Below are 21,871 nucleotides of genomic sequence, written 5' to 3'. Positions count from 1 at the left end.
ACTTCAATATCACAGTTGTAGATGTTCTTTTCAAAGAAGCCTTCCCATCCACAGTGTCTGCTCCCACTATCCAAAACTGTAAATTTTCATCAATGTATCATGGCAAATTTTTCAGCACACTGCAAAAAAGTTATTCAAAAGCGCAGAACAATATTCTACACATTAACTTCTAGAACAGCCATGGGAACTGACGTATCTATTACCTTCAGATAAGCACTGGGCAAAAGAAGGGACAAGCAACATCACTGTTAATATTCTGTGAACGCCACACAAGCTAACTCAAAAGCGGTCGCAAACACGATCATCCTTTGCCGGCTGTATCTACTCGAGTGAGTGCCGGGCTGGCGAAAGCATCCAGCGCTGGGCCCAGGGTGGGATGCAGGGGCTGGGGTGGTGCAGTAACGGGGCTATTACGTCTTGGTTAATTCCATGCCGTTAAAACGTTTTTTGTTTTTTTTTAAGGTAACGTGTCAGATCGGTCGATGGAGGTGGGTCGGAGAACACTGGGATAAGCTCTTTTGCCCTAACCTTGTTCTCCTAACTAAGGCCGGAACACGTTAAAAGAGTCAGTATGACAGGGCCCCCTCTAATCTGAGTCGGGTTAAAGGATAGCCCAACAATGGAGGGGGCAGGGGAAAGGGTGCTCATGGCCCCAGGCGCCAAATCACATGACCTCCCTCCACACGTACCTATGGGCTGACACTTGAGGGTAAAGCGAGTGTACCAGGCGTCCTCCAGTTTCTTCAAGGCTTCATTATCATGCAGCGGGAACACCTGAATCACGATGCCAGAGGTGAGCAATCTTCTCACTGTGAAGGCAAATGGTGCCAAGCTACATAAAACGGATCTGAGATTGCTCATGGCATGATATACTTTTTCAAATGCTGTGAAGACAGCCCAGGAAGGACGCAGTGCTATACTACTCTGAAGGCAGATATTCCTTTGTTCTTCACCATGTAAATATCTTGGCTATTTTGACTATGGAAGCAATACAAGTTTATGTAAAACGTAAAACCATACAGAAATGTACAAATTAGAACTGAGAGACACCAGTTATTCTCTTCCTCCCACAAAAAATAACGAGCGTAAATAGCAATTTCGTGCAATATCAGACTTTAAAACATACACCCATAAATGCACATTATAAAAACAAAAGCCGGATCATGCTACAACAGTGTTCTGTAACCTTTTCTCATCCAGCAGTGTATGATAAATGGTTTTCAGTGCCAATACCTGCAAACGTGAAATGTCCTTTTTAACGGTATCATAATATTCCCTTGTATGAAGTGCTATAATTTAATCCTCTGTTGAAAAATACTTGTTTCCCTTCCTTTTCCCTTTGCTATTATAAAAGTTAAAGTTGTTATACGTGTATCTTTTCCCACCTGCCCACTATTTTCTCATATACATTTAGAAGTAGAACCGTTGGGTCCAAGAGCACACGTATTTTAAATTTAAACATCTACTATAAAACCGCCCCTAGAAAGACTTTACCAATCTGTCCCTCCCACCAAAGTGAAGGTCAGACAATGTTCAGTTCCTTTCATTCTTGTTGATACTGAGTATCTGCAGGATCATTTTCATCCTTTCTAATCTGATAACAAGGGCTTATGTTTACAAACAGCAAATGTCAAAATCAAATAAAATCATACTTTCAGCAGCCAGTCATCTGGTATGATTTTATCCACTTGCACACATAGTGGAAAGAGGCAAGTGAATTGAACCAAAGACAATATCCCCTGGTGATAATAAACGAAAGCAGGGCATTCTCTCATCCATATACTTAGAGTGATTCACCGGGTGGGTGGGCGTTCAGGTCTTAACAGGAAGTGTGCTCAGCAGGCAGGGGGAACTCTGAGGCAACGCCTTGTGCCATATGTGGGGAGATAGAGTACTTCGCTCACAAGCTGCCGGTACAATCTCTAACAAAGAATATAGCTGGTGCTAAGTCGGAGTTTGCATAAAGAGAACATGCTTTGCGGTTTGCATCTACTGATAAGCTTGGAGTTCTCCGAGGTTTACCAGCTCACCTCTCACAAGGGCTGTCTCCCTTATCTCCCATCTACCTCCTCACCAAAGCCAAGTGACAGGCTTATTAGGCAACAGGTCCCTCAAAGAGGAGGGCAAAACAATGTCTGCAGCAGGGGGGGTGGGAACATGTTGTGTTTCATGTTGAAATACTACATATAACAAAGAGAGAGAGTATTCTCAAGACAGATGTCCTATCATAAAATCTTCAGAGTAATTTAAAAGCAAAGCTAATTTCTTAGAAATGAGCAAAGAGGGGCGCCCGGGTGGCTCAGTCGGTTGAGCGTCCGACTTCAGCCCAGGTCATGATCTCACAGTTCGTGAGTTCGAGCCCCGCGTCGGGCTCTGTTGTGACAGCTCAGAGCCTGGAGCCTGCTTCAGAGTCTGTGTCTCCCTCTCTCCCTGCCCCATCCCCACTCATGCTCTGTCTCTCTCTGTTTTAAAAATAAATAAAACATCAAAAAAAATTAAAAAAAAAAAAAAGAAACGAGCAAAGAATGCTAAATAGGAGAGATGTGATGCCAAAATTGGGAAAAGTCTGGGTCTTGAAGAAAAATTCTTGATAGATGATTGTTACTATTATAACTCAGACATGAGTTATCCAAAAAAGTCTTAAAAAGCTAGGGTTGTGATGAAATCCTTAATGACTAAGAAAGGTATACACTCAAAACATGCACAGACACATTAATAAGGGGGGAAAGGTACATGGTTTAATTTATATTAGCCACAGGTGCCATCAAACCCATTTCTTAATTTTTTTATTCTGAAGTGTTTCAGAGGATTTTTCTTCAGCTCACATGGAAGTCAGTCACCCACAACGGTTCTGATTCTTCTCTCTTATTTGAGGATGCACAGCTGTACCTTATTCTTTCTTCCAGTATCATACTTTCCAATTGCTATATCAAGTTATTCAACTGTGAACTGACAACATCTAAACTATTTTACTATTTCTAAGTTCTTTTTAAAAAACTGACTGCATTCCACTACAGATGACTCTTGAGGCAGGCATAAAAACCAGCTACTTCTAAAAATAGGACCGTGAACTGAAGGACCCAGAGAGAATATAAAGCCTCATGTCCTAAATTACCAGGCTCCTCTTCGCCATCAATGCCAAAAGCATGGTTCCAATTTCAGCTTCTAAAAATAGAGGCTTTTCTTTTAATCCTTTAACTTTCTCTTGTCAGCTAAGAATGTAATTAAAATGACCCTTACCTTCAAAGGAAAATATGATGCTGTGCAGGCCTATTTAAAGAAAGAAACTACTGCTTCTGCGAGGATCAAGACAGCAGACCGGAGGATGCTGAGCTCACCTCGTCCAGACACTCCGAGGCTACAACTACATACACAACAACTCTCTGAGAATGGCCGGAAGACTAGCAGAACAGACCCTCTATAGCCACAGAGGGTCACGTCAAGGAGCATGGGAGGGGCAGAGAAATGGTGTGATCAGGACCCACACCCCAGCATGGCACCCCACAAGCGGGAGGGATATCACACGTAGGGGGGTCCTCCCTGAGGAGTGAGGGGTTCAAGCCCTCCATGGGGCAAACTTGCACTGGGGACCCGCACTGGGAAGATGGGCCCCCCAAATGTCTGGCTTTGAAAATCAGCAGGGTTTAATCCCACAAGAGCCAGAGGGCGATAAGAAACCGAGACTCCACTCGTAAAAGACTCACGCACCTACTCACTCCAAGACCCAGCGCAGAGGCAACAGTTTGAAAAGCATCTGGGCCATACGTGAAGGAGATTTACTGACTAACTTTAGGGCATGTGCCAGAGGTGCAGGAAACTGCAGGAATTTCCTCCACGAATGGAAGCAGTGGCAGGTGCTTAGTACTGGTGAGAAACAGTTCTTTTATTTTTTTTAAGTTTATTGATTTATTTTTGAGAGAGAGAGAAAGCATAAGCCCAGGAGGGGCAGAGAGAAAGGGAGACAGAAAATCCCAAGCAGGCTCTGCACTGTCAATGCAGAGCCCGATTCGGAGTGTGAACCCACCAACAGTGAGATCGTGACCCGAACCGAAATCAAGAATCAGATGCTTAACCCACTAAGCCATCCAGGCGCCCCAAGAAACAGTTCCGATCCTCCTCTACCTTGCTAGCACTGTTAGCCCCACCCTCATATTCCCCTGCAGACCTGCCCCACTTAACCCTCCCCTCCCTGGCAGGCAGCCCCCAAAGTGGCTCCCACCTTATCACACTCACCAGGTCACCTCCACCTTCATTGTCATTCCCCTAAAGGGGCTCCCACCCACCATGGGCCCACAACAGTTGCAGCTCAGCCAGAACAGAAGGAAACACACAAAGGACACCACTGGAGCTCCGGATTCTGGTGACCAGCGGGAGAATGCACTTTTGGGCCCCACAGTACACCTTCTACAGAAGGCCTCTCGCTCAAGAACAGACATGGCTGATCTACCTAATACACACAAGCAAACATAGAGAGGCAAGATGGGAAGACCGAGGAATATGACAAAACCTCAGAAAACTCGGTGAAAAAGAGATAAACCATCTACCCGATAAAGAGTTCAAAGTAATGGTCACGAAGATGCTCATTAAACTCAGGTGAAGAATGGATGAACACAGGAAGAACTTCAAAAGATTAAAAAAAAAAAAAAAGATAAAAAGGGAACCAGAGACAAAGAATATAATAACTGAGTTGAAAAATACACGAGAGAGAATCAACAGCAGATTAGAAGATGCAGAAAATTGGATCAGTGATCTGGAAAACAGGGTAATGGAAATGACCCTAGCTGAATGGCAAAAAGAAAAAAGAATTTCAAAAACTGAAGACGGTTTAAGAGACCTTCAGGACCTTAAGAGATCAAGGGTAATAACAATTGCATTACAGAGGTCCCAGAAAGAAAAGAGGAAGAGAAAGGGGCAGAAATCTTATCTGAAGTAGTTACAACTGAAAACGTCCCTAACCTCAACAAGAAAATATATCCATGTCCAAAAAGGAAGGAGCCCCAAACAAGATGAACCCAAAGAGGTCCATACCAAGACACAAAATAATTAAAACTCAAAAATTAAAGAGAAAATATGAAAAGCAACAGGAGATAAGCAACTAGTTACGTACATGGGAACACCCGAAATACGATCAGTTGATTTTTCACCAAATTTGGAGGTCAGAAGGGAGTGGCACAACATATTCAAAGCGCTGAAGGGAAAAAACCCACAAAGAGAAACACTCCCCAGCAAGGTTATCATTCAGGACTGAAGTAGATAGAGATAAAAGAGTTTCCCAGACAAAAGAGTTCACCACTAAACCAGCTTTACAGGAAATGTTAAAGGGATTTAAGTAGAAAAGGCCCTAACTAGAAGAAAATTTTGAAAGAAAAAAATCTAACTGTAACAGCAAGCATATGCCAGCCGTGGGAGATTAAGTTACAAAGAGAGAGAGTATGACGGTTAAAAGACAAAAGTAGTAAAGTGAATGATATCTATGACAGTTAAGAGATACACAAGATAAAAAGATGCAAAACATGATGTCAAAAACATAAAACAGGGAGAGGGAGAGTAAAAATGTAGTGCTTTTAGAAAGCGTTCAAACTTAAGCAACCATCAACTTAATACAGACTGCTATACACATAGAGTATTATATGTAAACCTCATAGTAATCACAAACAAAAACCTTTAATAGATACTCAAAAAATAAGGCATTCAAACACAACACTAAAGAAAGTCATCAAATCACAAGGGAAAGGAGGAAAAGAAGGAACACAGAAGAACAAAAAAACAACCAAAAACAATTAACAAAATGGCAATAAGTACAAATCAGTAACTTAAACACAAATGGGCTAAGTGTTCCAAGTGTTATTTTATTCAAAAGATAAAGGGTGACTGAACAGGTAAATAAACAAGACCCATCTATATGCTGTCTAAAAGAGACTCGCTTCAGACCTAAAGACACATACAGACTAAATGTGAAGTGATGAAAAAAGGTATTCCATGAAAATAAAAATGAAAAGAAAGCCAGGGTAGCAATATTTCTATTAGACAAAATAGACTGTAAACAAAAGGCTGTAATAGACAAAGAATTACATAATAATTGAAAAACTCAATCCAACAAGAGGATATAACAATTGTAAATATCAATGCACCCTACATGAAAGCACTTAAATATATAAAGCAAATACGAACAGACTAAAAGGTAAAAACTGACAATAATACAATAAGAATAGGGGACTTTAATGCCCCACTTACATCAACAAATAGATCATACAGGGAGAAAATCAATAAAAAACAAAACCAAACACACACACACACACACACACAGATGGTTTAATGACACATTAAACCAGATGGACTTAACAGATACATACAAAAATTTCCATCCCAAACCAGCAGAATACACATTCTTTTGACATTCACATGGAACATTTAACAAGATAAATCACATAGTAGAGCAAAAACAAGTTTCAATGAATTGAAGGTTGAAATCTTATGAAACATCTTTTCTGAACACAATGGTATAAAACCATAAATCAACTACAATAAGCAACCAATGAAATCAATGAGGAAATAAAAAAAATACCTTGAGACAAATAAAAATGGAAGCACTACATTCCAAAATCAATGAGACTCAGCAAAGGCAGTTGTAAGAGTGAAGTTTATAGCAGTAGAGGTCTACCTCAAGAAACCAAAAAAATCTCAAATAAACACTCTAACCTTACACCTAAATAAACTGGAAGAACAAAGCCCAAAGTTAATGGAAGGAAGGAAATAATAAAGATCAAAGTGGAAATAAATAAAATGAAGACTTATAAAACAATAGTAAAGATCAATGAAACTAGTAGCTGGTTCCTTAAAAAGATGAATAAAATTGATAAACCAGATTCATCAAAGAAGAAGGAGGAGAAGAAGAAGGAGGAGGAGGAGAAGGAAGAGGAGGAGGAGGGGGGAGAAAGAAAGAAAGAAAGAAAGAAAGAAAGAAAGAAAGAAAGAAAGAAAGAAAGAAAGAAAGAAAGAAAGAAAAGAAAAGAAAGAAAAAAGGAAAGAAAGAAAAGAAGAAAAGAGTAACCATATAAATTACAAAGGATTTTAAGAAACTACTACCAAGAGTTACATGCTAGAAGAAATTGATAAACTCCTGGAAACATCCAATCTTCACAGAAGACAAATAGGAAGAAAGAGGAAATCTAAACAGACTGATTACTAGTAATGAAACTGAATCAGTAATCAAAAAACTTCCAACAAACAAAAGTCCAGAACCAGTTTCACAGGTAAATCCTACCAAACATTTAAGGAAAAGTTGGTATCAGGGCACCTGAGTGGCTCAGTCATTTAAACATCCGACTTTGGCTCAGGTCATGATCTCGTGGTTAATGAGTTCAAACCCCGCATCTGGCTCTGTGCTGATAGCTCAGAGCCTGAAGCCTACTTGGGATTCTGTCTTCCTTGCTCTCTGCCCCTCCCCCACCCTCTTTCTGAAAAATAAATAGACACTAAAAAAAGCTAAAGAAAAGTTAGTATCAATCCATCTCAAACTATTCCAAAAAGTTAAAGAGAAAGGAACATTTCCAAATTAATTCTATGAGACCAGAATTACCCTGATACCAAAACCAGACAAATATACAACAAAAAAAGAAAATCACAAGCCAGTATCGCAGGCCAGTATCAGGCCAGGATGCAAAAGTCCTTAACAAAATGAAAAACAAATTCAATAATACATTAAAAGGATCACACACCATAATCAAATGGAATTTATTTCAGGGATGCAAGGATGGTTCAATGTCCTCAAATCAATTCACACAAAATTCACACATTCACAAAATGAAGGATAAAAATCAAATGATTATCTCAATAGATGCAGAAAAAGTAATTGACAAAATTTTACATCCATTTATGGTAAAAACTCTCAACCAAATGTGTACAGTGAGAACATACCTCAATGTAATAAAAGCCACATATGACAAAAAAACACAGAGAATATCACACTCAAGATTAGGAATAAGAAAAGGATGCCCACCCTTCACCACTTTTATTCAATATAGTACTGGAAGTTCTTGCTGCAATAATCAGAGAGCAAAAAGGAATAAAAGGCATTCAAATTGATAAGGAGGAAGGAAAACTGTCACTATTTGCAGATAACATATTATATATAGAAAAACGTAAAGAATCCACAAAAATTAGATTAAATGAATTCAGTAAAGTTGAATAATGTATAATACACAGAAATCTACATGTTTCTATATACTAATAGTAAAATATTATAGTAAAAAATAGTAAAATATTATATAGTAAAATAGTATTAAGTAAAAAAATTACTATATACTAATAGTAAAAAATAGTAAAATATTATAGATAACATATTATATATAGAAAAACCTAAAGAATCCACAAAAATTAGATTAAATGAATTCAGTAAAGTTGAATAATGTATAATTAATACACAGAAATCTACATGTTTCTATATACTAATAGTAAAATATTATAGTAAAAAATAGTAAAATATTATATAGTAAAATAGTAAAATAGTATTAAGTAAAAAAATTACTATATACTAATAGTAAAAAATAGTAAAATATTATAGATAACATATTATATATAGAAAAACCTAAAGAATCCACAAAAATTAGATTAAATGAATTCAGTAAAGTTGAATAATGTATAATTAATACACAGAAATCTACATGTTTCTATATACTAATAGTAAAATATTATAGTAAAATAGTAAAATATTATAGTAAAATAGTAAAATATTATAGTAAAATAGTAAAATATTATAGTAAAAAATATAGTAAAATAAAATAGTAAAATATTATAAAATAGTAAAATAGTAAAATAGTAAAATATTATAGTAAAATAGTAAAATATTATAGTAAAATATTATACTAATAGTAAAATAGTAAAATACTATTACTAATAGTAAAATAGTAAAATATTATAGAAATTAAGAAAACAATTCCATTTAAAACTGCATCAGAAAGAATAAAATAAATAGGATTAATTTAACTAATGAGGTTAAAGACCTATACTCTTGAAAACTTTGAGTCATTGATGGAAGAAATTGGAGATAAAAATAAATGAAAAGACATACCGTGTTCATGGATTAGAAGAATTAATATTGTTAAAATGTTCGTGTTAACCAAAGCAATCTACAAACTCAACGCAATCCCTATCAAAATACCAATGGCATTTTTCACAGAATTAGAGTAAATAACCCTAAAATTTGTATGGAACAACAAAAGACCCTGAATAACCAAAGCCATCTTGAGAAAGAAGAATAAATCTGGAGGTATCATGTTTCCAGATTTCAAACTACACTACAAAGATACAGTAATCGGAACAGTATGGTAATGGCACACACAGAGAAAGGCATATAGATCTATGGAACAGAACAGAGAGCCAGAAATGAGCCCATGTATATATGCTAAATTAATCTTTGCCAAAGGAGGCAAGAATACACAAATGGGGAAAAGACAATCTCTTCAAAAAATGGTGCTGGGAAAACTACAGCTACATGCAAAAGAATGAAAAAAGATCAATTACTGACACCATATACAGAAATAAACTCAAAATGGATTAAAAATTCAAATGTAAGACCTGAAACCATACAACTCCTTAAAAAACAACAACAACAACAACAAACAAACAAACAAAAAAACACAGGCAGTAGACTCCTGGACACTGGTCTCAGCACTATTTTTTTGGTTCTGTCTCCTCAGGCAAGAGCAACAAAAGCAAAAACAAACCATTGGGTCTACATCAAGCTAAAAACCTTTGCTATGCAAAGGAAACCATAAAGAAAATGAAAAGGCAACCTACTGAATGAAAGAAGATATTTGCAAATGATATATCTGATAATAGGTTAATATCCAAAATATATAAGGAACTCATACTACACAACAATAACAAAAAACAAACAATCTGATTAAAACATGGTCAGAGAGAGCTTTCCCCCTAAGGTCAGGAACAAGACAGGGATGTCCACTCTCGCCACTGTCATTCAATCTTAGCCCCTGCAATCAGACAACACAAAGAAATAAAAGGCATCCAAATCGGCCAGGAGGAGGTCAAACTTTCACTCTTCGCAGATGACATGACACTGTATATGGAAAACCCTAAAGATTCCACCAAAAAACTGCTGGAATTGATTCATGAATTCAGCAAAGTTGCAGGATATAAAATCAATGCACACAAATCGGTTACATTCCTATACACCAACAATGAAGCAACAGAAAGAGAAATCAAGGAATCGATCCCATTTACAGTTGCACAAAAAAACATAAAATACCTAGGAATAAATCTAACCAAAGAGATGAAAAATCTATATGCTGAAAACTATAGAAAGGTTATGAAAGAAACTGAAGAAGACACAAAAAAATGGAGAAAGATTCCATGCTCCTGGATAGGAAGAACAAATATTGTTAAAATGTCGATACTACCTAAAAAGCAATCTACATATTCAATGCAATCCCTATCAAAAATAATACCAGCTATTCTTCACAGAGCTAGAACAAATAATCCTAAAATTTGTATGGAACCAGAAAAGACCCCGAAGAGCCAAAGCAATCTTGAAAAAGAAAACCAAAGCAGGAGGCATCACAATCCCAGACTTCAAGCTATATTACAAAGCTGTAACCATCAAGACAGTATGGTACTGGCACAAAAACAGACATTCCGATCAACGGAACAGAATAGAGAACCCAGAAATGGACCCACAAACGTATGGCCAACTAATCTTTGACAAAGCAGGAAAGAATATCCAATGGAATAAAGACAGTCTCTTCAGCAAGTGGTGCTGGGAAAACTGGACGATGACATGCAGAAGAATGAACCTGGACCACTTTCTTACACCCTACACAAAAATAAACTCAATATGGATGAAAGACCTCAATGTGAGACCATCAAAATCCTTGAGGAGAAAGCAGGTAAAAACCTCTTTTATCTTGCCTGCAGCAACTTGGTACTCAACACGTCTCCAGAGCCAAGGGAAACAAAAGCAAAAAGGAACTACTGGGACCTCATCAAAATAAAAAGCTTCTGCACAGTGAAGAAAACAATCAGCAAAACTAAAAGGCAACAGACAGAATGGAAGAAGATATTTCCAAATGACATATCAGATAAAGGGCTAGTACCCAAAATCTATAATTTAATCAAACTCAACACCACCCCCCCAAAAAAAAATCCAGTGAAGAAATGGGCAAAAGACTTGAACAGACACTTCTCCAAAGAAGACATCCAGATGCCCAACCGACACGTGAAAAAATGCTCAACATCACTCATCATCAGGGAAATACAAATCAAAACCACAATGAGATACTACCTCACACCTGTCAGAATGGCTAACGTTAACAACAGATGTTGGTGAGGATGCGGAGAAAGAGGATCTCTTTTGCACTGTTGGTGGCAATGCAAGCTGCTAGAGCCACTCTGGAAAACAGTATGGAGGTTCCTCAAAAAACTAAAAATAGAACTACCCTACGACCGAGCAATTGCACTACTAGGCATTTATCCATGGGATACAGGTGTGCTGTTTTGAAGGGATACATGCACCCCCATGTTTATAGCAGCACTATCAACATAGCCAAAGTATGGAAAGAGCCCAAATGTCCATCAATGGATGAATGGATAAGGAAAATGTGGTATATACACACAGTGGAGTGTTACTCGGCAATCAAAAAGAATGGAATCTTGCCAATTGCAACTACGTGGATGGAACTGGAGGGTATTATGCTAAGTGAAATTAGTCAGAGAAAGACAAAAATCATATGACCTCACTCATATGAAGACTTTAAGAGACAAAACAGATGACCATAAGGGAAGAGAAATAAAAATAATATAAAAACAGGGAGGGGGACAAAACAGAAGAGACTCATAAATATGGAGAACAAACTGAGCGTTACAGGAGGGGTTGTGGGAGGGGGATGGGCTAAATGGGTAAGAGGAACTAAGGAATCTACTCCTGAAATCATTGTTGCACCACATGCTAACTAATTAGGATGTAAATTTTAAAAAATAAAAAATAAAATTAAAAAAATAAAATAAATTAAAAAAATTAAAATTAAAAAATTAAAAAAACATGGTCAGAGAACTGAACTTTTTTCCAAATAAGATAGACAGATGGCCAACGGACACATGACAAAATGCTCAATATCACTAATCACCAGGGAAATGCAAATGAAAACCACAATGACGTATAGCTTCACATGTGTCAGATTAGCTAGTATCAGAAAGACAAGAAATAACAAGTATTGGTGAGGAGGTAGTAAAAAAGGAACCCTACTGCACTGCTAATGGAAATGGAAATTGGTACAGCCACTATGGAAAACAGTATGGACGTTTCTCAAAAAATTGAAATAGCAATTTCATACAATCCAACAATTCCATTTCTGGGTAGTTACCTGATGAAAAGGAAAACACTAATTCAAAGATATCTGCACTTCTTTGTTCAGTATAGCATTATTTACAATGGCCAAAATAAGGAATAAACCCAAATGTCCATCGACAGGTGAGTGGATAAAGAAGACCTACTACATAAACATACAGACAAATGAATGTTACTCAGGCATGAAAATACAGTGGGGGGAGGAGTTAAGGTGGCGGAGTATGAGAGGACCCAATGCTACCCTCATTCCTTGAAAACATCTAGATAAATATCAAATTGCATCTGAGGACTCAATACCCAGGAAATACATCTGAGGACTGAGAAAACAAACTGCGTAACTACAGGAAGGAAAGAGACCACATCCTAGAAGGTAGGAGGTGCAGGGACATGATCTGGGGGAGAAAAGAATCACAGGTGCCGCAGGGTGAAGAGAGTCCAGATCAGGGAGAGAGGAGGGGGGAGAGAGAGACAGAGAAAAAACAAAATGCAGGGCACTGAACAAGAAAAACCCTGTCAAGGAAAACAAGAGGGGCTGATGATTGCAAGTTTTTGCAAGCAGTGGAGCTCAAAGTCTGAAGTTTCAGAAGTCTGTGCCAAGGTGGAGCCGGGCAGGCCTAGAGGTCTCCTATGGAGGAGGGCAGAGGCCTGGGAGTGGACAGTGTGTTCTCCTGGGTTGCGCTGGGAGAGACAGTTCTTGGAGTGCATTTGGGAGAGGTAGCATTGCCTCTCTGGGGACAAAAGAGCCGGGAGCTTCCATTAGCATAGGGGCAGAGACACCTGCTGAGGGCAGCTAACCTGGATGCGGGCTCTTTGCTGGCTTTAGCATAAACTTTAAGCCCCTGGACAGTTGAGCAACTGCCCTTCTGTGACAAACCAGCACCAGCCAAAGCATGGCAAGACCCTACCCTAGAAGATCAGCACAGGTAGAATCCCTAAAATCTGAAATTGTGAAACCCAGTCAGCACGCCTGAGATAGGAGCACTGCATCACCAGGTGGGCAGATGGCTCAGAAACAGACCAGCTGAAGGCAGGGATCTGAGGAAAGCCTGGGACAAACGAGAGGAGATTGTGTGCTCCCCTGTGAGGGCTTCCTGAACAGCAGTAAGTGCGAATTCCCCTCTCCAGGAACAATAAAGCCGGCTGATGCCATTTTTATCCCTGCCCATCAGCACAGTCAGACTTCAGCGAAAATCACAGTCCTCACGTTGGAGGCTTAAGTCACTCACACCAAGCCCCACCCCCTGAGCTCTGAAGGTGCTTCTGAACTAGGGCAAGAGTGCCTGAGAGTCAGAGCAGCAACAGGCCCCTCCACTACAAGACCACCACAAATCACCTGCATGCGCCAAATCTACTGACCATGAAGTGCTGCAAAACTTCAGCTCTCAGGGAAATGGCATCTAGCTTCTTTTTTTTTTTTTTAATTTTTTTTTTTCAACGTTTATTTATTTTTGGGACAGAGAGAGACAGAGCATGAACGGGGGAGGGGCAGAGAGAGAGGGAGACACAGAATCGGAAACAGGCTCCAGGCTCCGAGCCATCAGCCCAGAGCCTGACGCGGGGCTCGAACTCACGGACCGCGAGATCGCGACCTGGCTGAAGTCGGACGCTTAACCGACTGCGCCACCCAGGCGCCCCTAGCTTCTTTTAAGAAGTAGACCAAAACACACCTAATTAAAACTCACCACACAGCGGACAAGGTCCAAACACTCCCTGCTGCAGAGAACTGACCTGAGGTAAAGAACAGCCAAAAAACAACAGTAGAGTACACACAGCATACACCAGAAACACCTCCTGAAGTGCCAAACCCTGGGCAGTATATGACTTCTTTGATATCCAGCCATTACTCTCCGGAGCAGGAAACATAACAGGCTTTCCTAAAACACAGAAAACAGAGACCTAGACAAAATGCCCAGATGGGGGAATTTGTCCCAAAAGAAAGAATTAGAAGAGGTCACAGCCAGGGATCTAATCAAATGAGATATAAGTAATAAACCTGAACCAGAATTTAAAACCACCACCGTAAGGATACCAGCTGGACTTGAGAAAAGCACAGAAGACACCAGGGAGTCCTTTACCGCAGAGGTAAAAGACCTAAAACTAGTCAGGCAAAAATAAAAATGCTAGAACCAAGATACAAAATAGCCTAAATGTAATGACAACAAAGATGGAAGAAGCAAAGGAAGGAATCAACGATATAGAAGATAAAATTATGGAAAATAATGAGGCTGAAAAGAAGAGGGGAAAAAATATTGGATCATAAATATAGACTTAAGGAACTCAGCAACTCCTTAAAGTATAATAATATTCATGTCATAGGAATCCCAGAAGAAAAAGAGAGGGGAAAGGGGGCAAAAGGTTTATTTGAGAAATTACAGCTGAAAACTTCCCTAATCTGGGGAAGGAAACAGACATCCAAATCCAGGAGGCACAGAGAACTCCCATCAAAATCATAAAAGTAGGCCAACCCCAAGACGTGTTGTAGTAAAATTTACACAATACAGAGATAAGGAAAGAATCATGAAAGTAGAAAGGGAAAAGCAATCCGTAACTTACACGAAAGACAAATCAGCATAGCAGTAGATATCTCCATAGAAACCTAGCAGGCCACAAAGGAGTGGCATGACATATTCAATGTGCTAGATGGGAAAAACATGCAGCCAAGAATACTTTATCCAGCAAGGCTGCCATTCAGAATAGAAAAAGATATAAAGGTTCCCAGACAAACAGAAACTAAAGGAGACCATGACCACTAATCTAGCCCTGCAAGAAATATTAAAGGGGACTTTTTGAGTGGGAAAGAAAGGCCAAAATCAACAAAGACTAGGAAGGAAAGAGAAAAACTCCAGAAACACCAACTTTATAGGTAATACAATGACACTAAATTTATATGTGTGTGTGTGTGTGTGTGTGTGTATACATATATAAATTATATTATATATTATATATATGTATAATGAATATTATATATTCACCCTGAATATATAATTATATATATTATATATATATATAATATATATATACATAATCACCCTGAATATAAATGGACTACATGCTCTCATCAAAAGAGAGTATTAGAACGGATAAAAAAAAAAAAAAAAAAAAAACAAGACCCCTCAATATATTGCCTACAAGAAACTCATTTTAGATCTAAAGATACCTGCAGACTCAAGGTGAGAGGATGGAGAACCATTTATAATCCTAACGGATGTCAAAAGAAAGATGGAGCAGCCACACTTATATCTGACAAACTAGATTTTAAACCAAAGACTGTAACAAGTGACAGAGAAGGACACTGTATCATAACAAAGGGGTCTACCCAACAAGAATATCTAATAATTATAAATATTTATGCCACCAACGTGGAAACACCCAAATATATAAATCAATCAATAACAAACATAAAGAAACTCACTGATAACAATACAAAAATAACAGGGGACTTTAACATCCCACTTACAGCAATGGAAAGGTCATCTAAGGAGGAAATCAAAGGAAACAATGGCTTTGAATGACACACTGACCAGATGGACTTAATAGATGATATAGTCAGAACATTTCATCCTAAAGCAGTGAACTACATGTTCTTTTCAAGTGTACATGGAACACTCACCAGAATAGGTCAGATACTGGGTCACAAATCAGCCCTCAACAAGAATAAAAAAGACTGAGATCATAGTATCATGTATAACCTCAGACCCCAACGTTATGAAACTTGAATTCAAAGGTAAGAAGAAATTTGGAGAGAGCGCAAATACATGGAGGTTAAAGAAAATCCTACTAAAGAATGAATGGGTTAACCAGGAAATTAAAGAAGAAATTAAAAAATGCATGGAAGCAAATGAAAGTGAAAACACAACAGTCCAAAACCTTTAGGATGCAGCAAAGGCGGTCCTAAGAGGGAAGTATATTGCAATACAGGTCTACTTCAAGACACATCTCAAATAAAAAACCTAAAGCACACCTAAAGGAGGTAGAAAAGGAACAACAATTAAAGGGTAAAGCCAGCAGAAGAAGGGAAATAATAAAGATTAGAGCAGGAATAAACAATATGGAAACCAAACAAACCAAAAAACCCAAGAGACCAGAGCAACAAAACTAAGAGCTAGTTCTTGGAAAGTATCAATAAAACGGATAAACCCCCAGCCAAACTTATCAAAGATAAAAGAGAAAGGGCCAAAACAAATAAAATCACAAATGAAAGAGGAGAGATCACAACCAGCACCAGAAAAATACAAACAATTATAAGAGAATATTATTAAAACTTATACGCCAACAAACTGGGCAATCTGGAAGAAATTGACAAATTCCTAGAAACACACAAACTACCAAAACTGAAACAGGAAGAAATAGAAAATCTGAACAGACCCATAACCAGCAAAGAAATTAAATCAGTCATCAAAAATCTCCCAACAGATGAAAATCCAGAGCCAGATGGCTTCCCAGGGGAATTCTACCAGACATTTAAAGAAGAGTTAATACCTATTCTTATCAAACTGTTCCAAAAAATAGAAATGGAAGGAAAACTTCCAAATTCATTCTACGAGGCCAGCATCACCTTGATTCCAAAATCTGACAAAGACCCAGCAAATTATAGGCCAATATCCTGAATGAACCCGGATGTAAAAATTCTCAACAAAATAGGAGCAAATCAAATCCAACAGTACATTGAAAGAATCATACTCCATGATCAAGTTGGATTTATTCTTAGGGTGCAAAGGTGATTCAATATTCACAAATCAATGTGATACACCACGTTTATAAAAGAAAGGATAAGGACCATATGATCCTCTCAATAGATGCAGAAAAAGCATTTGACAAAGTATAGCATCCATTCTTGATAAAAACCCTCAACAAACTAGGGATAGAATGAATATACCTCAAAATTATAACGGCCATATAAGACCCACAGCTAATATCCTCAATGGGGAAAAATTGAGAGCTTTTCCTCTGAGGTCAGGAACAAGACAGGGATGTACACTCTTACCACTGTTATTAAACTTAGCACTAGAGGCCCTAGCCTCAGCAATCAGACAATAAAAAGAAATAAAAAGCATCAAAACAGGCAAGGAAGAAGTCAAACATCCACCATTCACAGATGACATGATACTCTATGTAGAAAACCTGAAAGGGGAACCTAGGTGGCTTACCTGGTTAACGAGCTAACTCTTGCTGTGGGCTCAGGTCGTGATCTCATGGTTCATGAATTTGAGCCCCACACTGGGCTCTGTGAAAACAGCATGGAGCCTATTTGGGATTCTCTCTCTGCCCCTCACCCCACTTTCATACATTTTCTCTCTTTAAATAAATAAATAAACAAACATTAAAAAAAAAAGAAACCCTGAAAGACTCCACCACCAAAAAATTGCTAGAACTGATACATGAATTCAGCAAAGTTGCAGGATACAAAATCAATGTACAGAAATTTGCTGCATTTCTATACATCAACAATGAAGCGGCAGAAAGAGAAATCAAGGATTCGATCCAATTTACATCTGTACCAAAACCATAAGATGCCTAGGAATAAACCTAACCAAAGAGGTAAAAGGTCTGTACTCTGAAAACTATAGAACACATATGAAAGAAACTGAACAGGACACAAAGAAATAAAAAAACATCACATGCTCATGGGTTGGAAGAACAAACGTCGTTAAAATGCCTTTACTACTGAGAGCAATCTACACACTCAATCTACAATCCCTATAAAAATAACACCAGCATTTTTTACAGAACTAGAACAACCCTAAAATTTGTATGGAACCACAAAATATCTCTAACAAAGAAATCCTGAAAAATAAGAGGAAAGTGGGAGGTATCACAATTCCAGACTTCAAGCTGTAGTACATACTACAGAGCTGTCATCATCAACACAGTATGGTACTGGCACAAAAACAGACACTCAGATCAGTGGAACAGAATAGAGAACCTAGAAATGGGTCCACAAACATAGGGCCAACTAACCTTCGACAAAGCAGGAAAGAATATCAGATGGAAAAAAGACTGTCTCTTCAGCAAGTGGTGCTGGGAAAACTGGACAGCGACATGCAGAAGAATGAACCTGGACCATACACAAAAATAAACTCAAAATGGATGAAAGCCCTAAATGTGAGACAGGAAGCCATCAAAATCCTCGAGGAGAAAGCAGGCAACAACTTCTCGGACACTGGCTGTAGCAACTTCTTACTAGACACGTCACTGGAGGCAAGGGAAACAAAAGCAAAAATGAACTACTGGGACCTCATCAAAATAAAAAGCTTCTGTACAGCAAAGGAAACAATTAACAAAACTAAAAGACAACCTATGGAATGGGAGAAAATATTTCCAAATAACATACTGGATAAAGGGTTAGTATCCAAAATCTATAAGAACTTATCAAACTCAACCCCCCCCCCAAAAAAAAACCCAAAAATTTCAGTTAAGAAGTGGGCACAAGACATGAAAACACATTTTTCCAAAGAAGACATCCGGATGGCCAACAGGAACACGAAAAGATGCTCAGAGTGCTTGGGTGGCTTAGTCGGTTAAGCATCCAACTCTTGATTTCAGCTCAGATCATGATCTCAAAGTTAGTGAGATCATGCCCTGCTCATGGACAGGGCCTGCTTGGAATTCTCTCTCTTCCTCTCTTTCTCTCTCTCAAAATAAAATAAATATTTTTAAAAATGATGCTCAGGGACCAACACGGCGAAGTAGGGGGAATCCATACTTCCCGTGTCTCTCAAACAAAGAAGCGTAGAAGCCAAAGGACCGAACACCAGAGCCCGGGCGGAAAAGACTGAATCTACTGGGAAGAAAACGGGAAAGCTGGAAAAAAGATAGGTGGGCGACTGCCAACTGGGGGAGATTTAAAAAAAGGCCTTTGGGCACGGAGGGGAGGGACCCCCTTCTGCAGAGAGACAAAGAGAAGAGAAAGAGAAAGGGCGGCTGGGGAAGTGTCCAACCGGATCTGGACAGGAGAAAGACCCCGGACCCTGCGGCTGAGACTGAAAGGGATCGAACCCTAACTGCGGGGCTATCTCCAGACTGGGGCCAGCTCCCCCGCGCACCTAGGGAAGAGGGGAGCCAGGCCTGGGTGCGGTGGCAGGTTAGGGGCTCAGTCCGCAGTTGGCGGAGATGGTTCCCTCCCTGGAGGGCTGCGTGCCAGCGCGGAACCTGCCTGCAGCCACCACCCCGGGGCTCGAGGCAAGGGCAGTGGCTTAGTCTGCAGTAGGAGAAGGCTGTCCTCCCTGAAGTGCAGTGGCACAGACAAAGCCACCGGGACCACACATCGCCACCCTGAGCGGCACTTCCCCAGCGCCAGAGCGCAGGGAGCAGGATCTGAATCCTAGCCAAGCGCAGGGTCAGGGGAGTCGGCGGAGAGAGAAGGACCGCCCCGTCTGCGCTCGGGGCACAGTGAGGACGACTCAAACGGAGTCCTCCGGGTCCGGCTGGGTGGAGAAGAGACTGGGGGATCACCATTCGCCCCTCAACCCCACCAAGGCGGGGCCTCAGGGCCCCCCGCCCCCCACGCAGTAGTGGGGGTGGTTCCAGATTACGCCAAACCATGCCCCTTTGCACTGAGTACCTGCGTATCCACCGAAGGGGCCCTAGACCCTGCAGACAGCTATTCCCAACAAGGTCTGCAGCATCGCCTGGATTAACTCTAGGTCAATTCTGCATATAGAGACATATCCTCCTCCTCCCCCTCCCCCCCTTTCTCCTCCTTATCTCTTCCGTCCCTTAGGCTGGTTACTCTGCTCATTGGTCTCTCTGAACAGGCATGTTTAATCAATTGTCTCGATACACGGTCTACACCTCCTTCTTTACGCTCCTTTCTCTCTCTTGGAATAATTAAGCCACATAGTTTCTCTGTCTGGGTAACTTAATCTTCGTTAGGTTTTCCCCACCCCCTTCTTTATTTTCCTTTCTCTCTCTCTGGATTAAGCCTTTTAGTCTCTCTGCATAATCAAGGTGTATTTTTTCTCTCTTTGGGTGTGCTCTTCCATCAGCACCGTCTCCACCATCTTCTTTAGTCTTTACTTTTTTGTTTTTGTTTATTTGTGTTATTTGTTTGTTTGCGTGTTTCTCTCTCCTGTTTGTCTATTTGTTTTCCTTTCCAGGGCTACTCCAAGGAACAAATCAAAGCACACCTGGTGGACGGTCAAAATTATCACTACAAATAGCGTAATAAAATAACCAAAGTCACAACAACAGAGAGCAAGTAACAATCTCCGGAAAAACACCTCCAGAAGGGCCAGGCCCTGGACAGGGTATGACCCTCCTTTAATATAGCTCGCCAGTGCAAAGCACACAACAAGCTTTTAAAATGCACAAGGGACAGAAAATTAGCCGAAATGACGAAACGGAAGAATTCTCCTCAAAAGAAATTCCAGGAATTAGCGACAGCTAGCGAATTGATCAAAACCGATTCAAGCAATGTAATGGAACAAGAATTTAGAATAATAATGATAAAATTAATTGCTGGGCTTGAAAAAGGCATAGAGGACAGCAGAGAATCTATTGCTACAGATATCATGGGTCTAAAAAAATAGGATGAATTTAACAATGCTATAAATGAGGTGCAAAATAAAAAGGAGGCAGCCACAGTGCAGATTGAAGAGGCAGAGGAGAGAATAGGTGAGTTAAAAGATAAAATTATGGAAAAAGAGGAAGCTGAGAAAAAGGATAGAAAAATCCAGGAGTACGAGGGGAGAATTAGAGAACTAAGTGACACAATCAAACAGAGCAATATCCACATCATAGGAATTCCAGAAGAAGAAGGAGGAGAAGAAGGAGGAGGAAAAGGAGGAGAAGGAGAAAAAGAAGAAAGAGGAAGAGGAGGAGGAGAAGAAGGAGAGAAGAAGAAGAAGAAGAAGAAGAAGAAGAAGAAGAAGAAGAAGAAGAAGAAGAAGAAGAAGAAGAAGCAACGACGACAGGGAAAGGGGCTGAAGGTGTACTTGAACAATTCATAGCTAAGAACTTCCCTGATCTGGGGAAGGAAACAGGCACTGAAATCCAAGAGGCACAGAGAACTCCCTTCAGATGTAACTTGAATCAATCTTCTGCACAACATATAGTGAAATAGGCAAAATACAAGGATAAAGAGAGAATTATGAAAGCAGCTAGGGATAAACAGGCCTTATCATTCAAAGGTAGATACATAAGGGTAGTAGCAAACCCACCTACTGAAACTTGGCCAGAAAGGAATGACAGGAAATCTTGAATGTGATGAACAGAAAAAAATATGCAACCAAGAATCCTTTACCCAGCAAGTCTGTCATTCAGTACAGAAAAAGAGAGATAAAGGTTTTCCCAAACAAAAACTGAGGGAATTCATCACCACTAAACCAGCCCTACAAGAGATCTTAAGGGGGATTCTGCAAGTGAAATGCTGCAAGGACCACAAAGTACCAGAGACATCACTACAAGCATGAAACCTACAGATACCACAATGACTCTAAAGTCGTATCTTTCCATAATAACACTGAATGTAAATGGACTAAATGCTCCAACCAAAAGACACAGAGTATCAGA

The 21,871-nt window shown here is 39.5% G+C and overlaps 1 protein-coding gene across 7 annotated transcripts in view; it reads right to left on the bottom strand.

Moving 5' to 3' along the window:
* ANO10 (anoctamin 10) overlaps positions 1-21,871 on the bottom strand; it is a 289,033-nt gene that overhangs the window by 198,946 nt on the left and 68,216 nt on the right. For all 7 annotated transcript variants that reach the window (XR_015255910.1, XM_086720283.1, XM_025913868.2 and 4 more), the window contains exon 5: positions 690-809. Coding sequence is in view for 6 of the 7 variants with exons in the window: in XM_086720283.1 (XP_086576409.1) it covers positions 690-809 (120 nt within the window). In the remaining variant the exon portion in view is untranslated. The remainder of the gene's footprint in view (positions 1-689; positions 810-21,871) is intronic.

Source organism: Puma concolor, chromosome C2, assembly GCF_028749965.1.
Source record: "Puma concolor isolate L17-30 chromosome C2, mPumCon1.1.hap2, whole genome shotgun sequence".
In the NCBI taxonomy this organism is placed as follows: Eukaryota; Metazoa; Chordata; class Mammalia; order Carnivora; family Felidae; genus Puma; species Puma concolor.
Note: the sequence above shows the minus strand (reverse complement) of the source record. Positions and strands in the feature narration are given on the sequence as shown.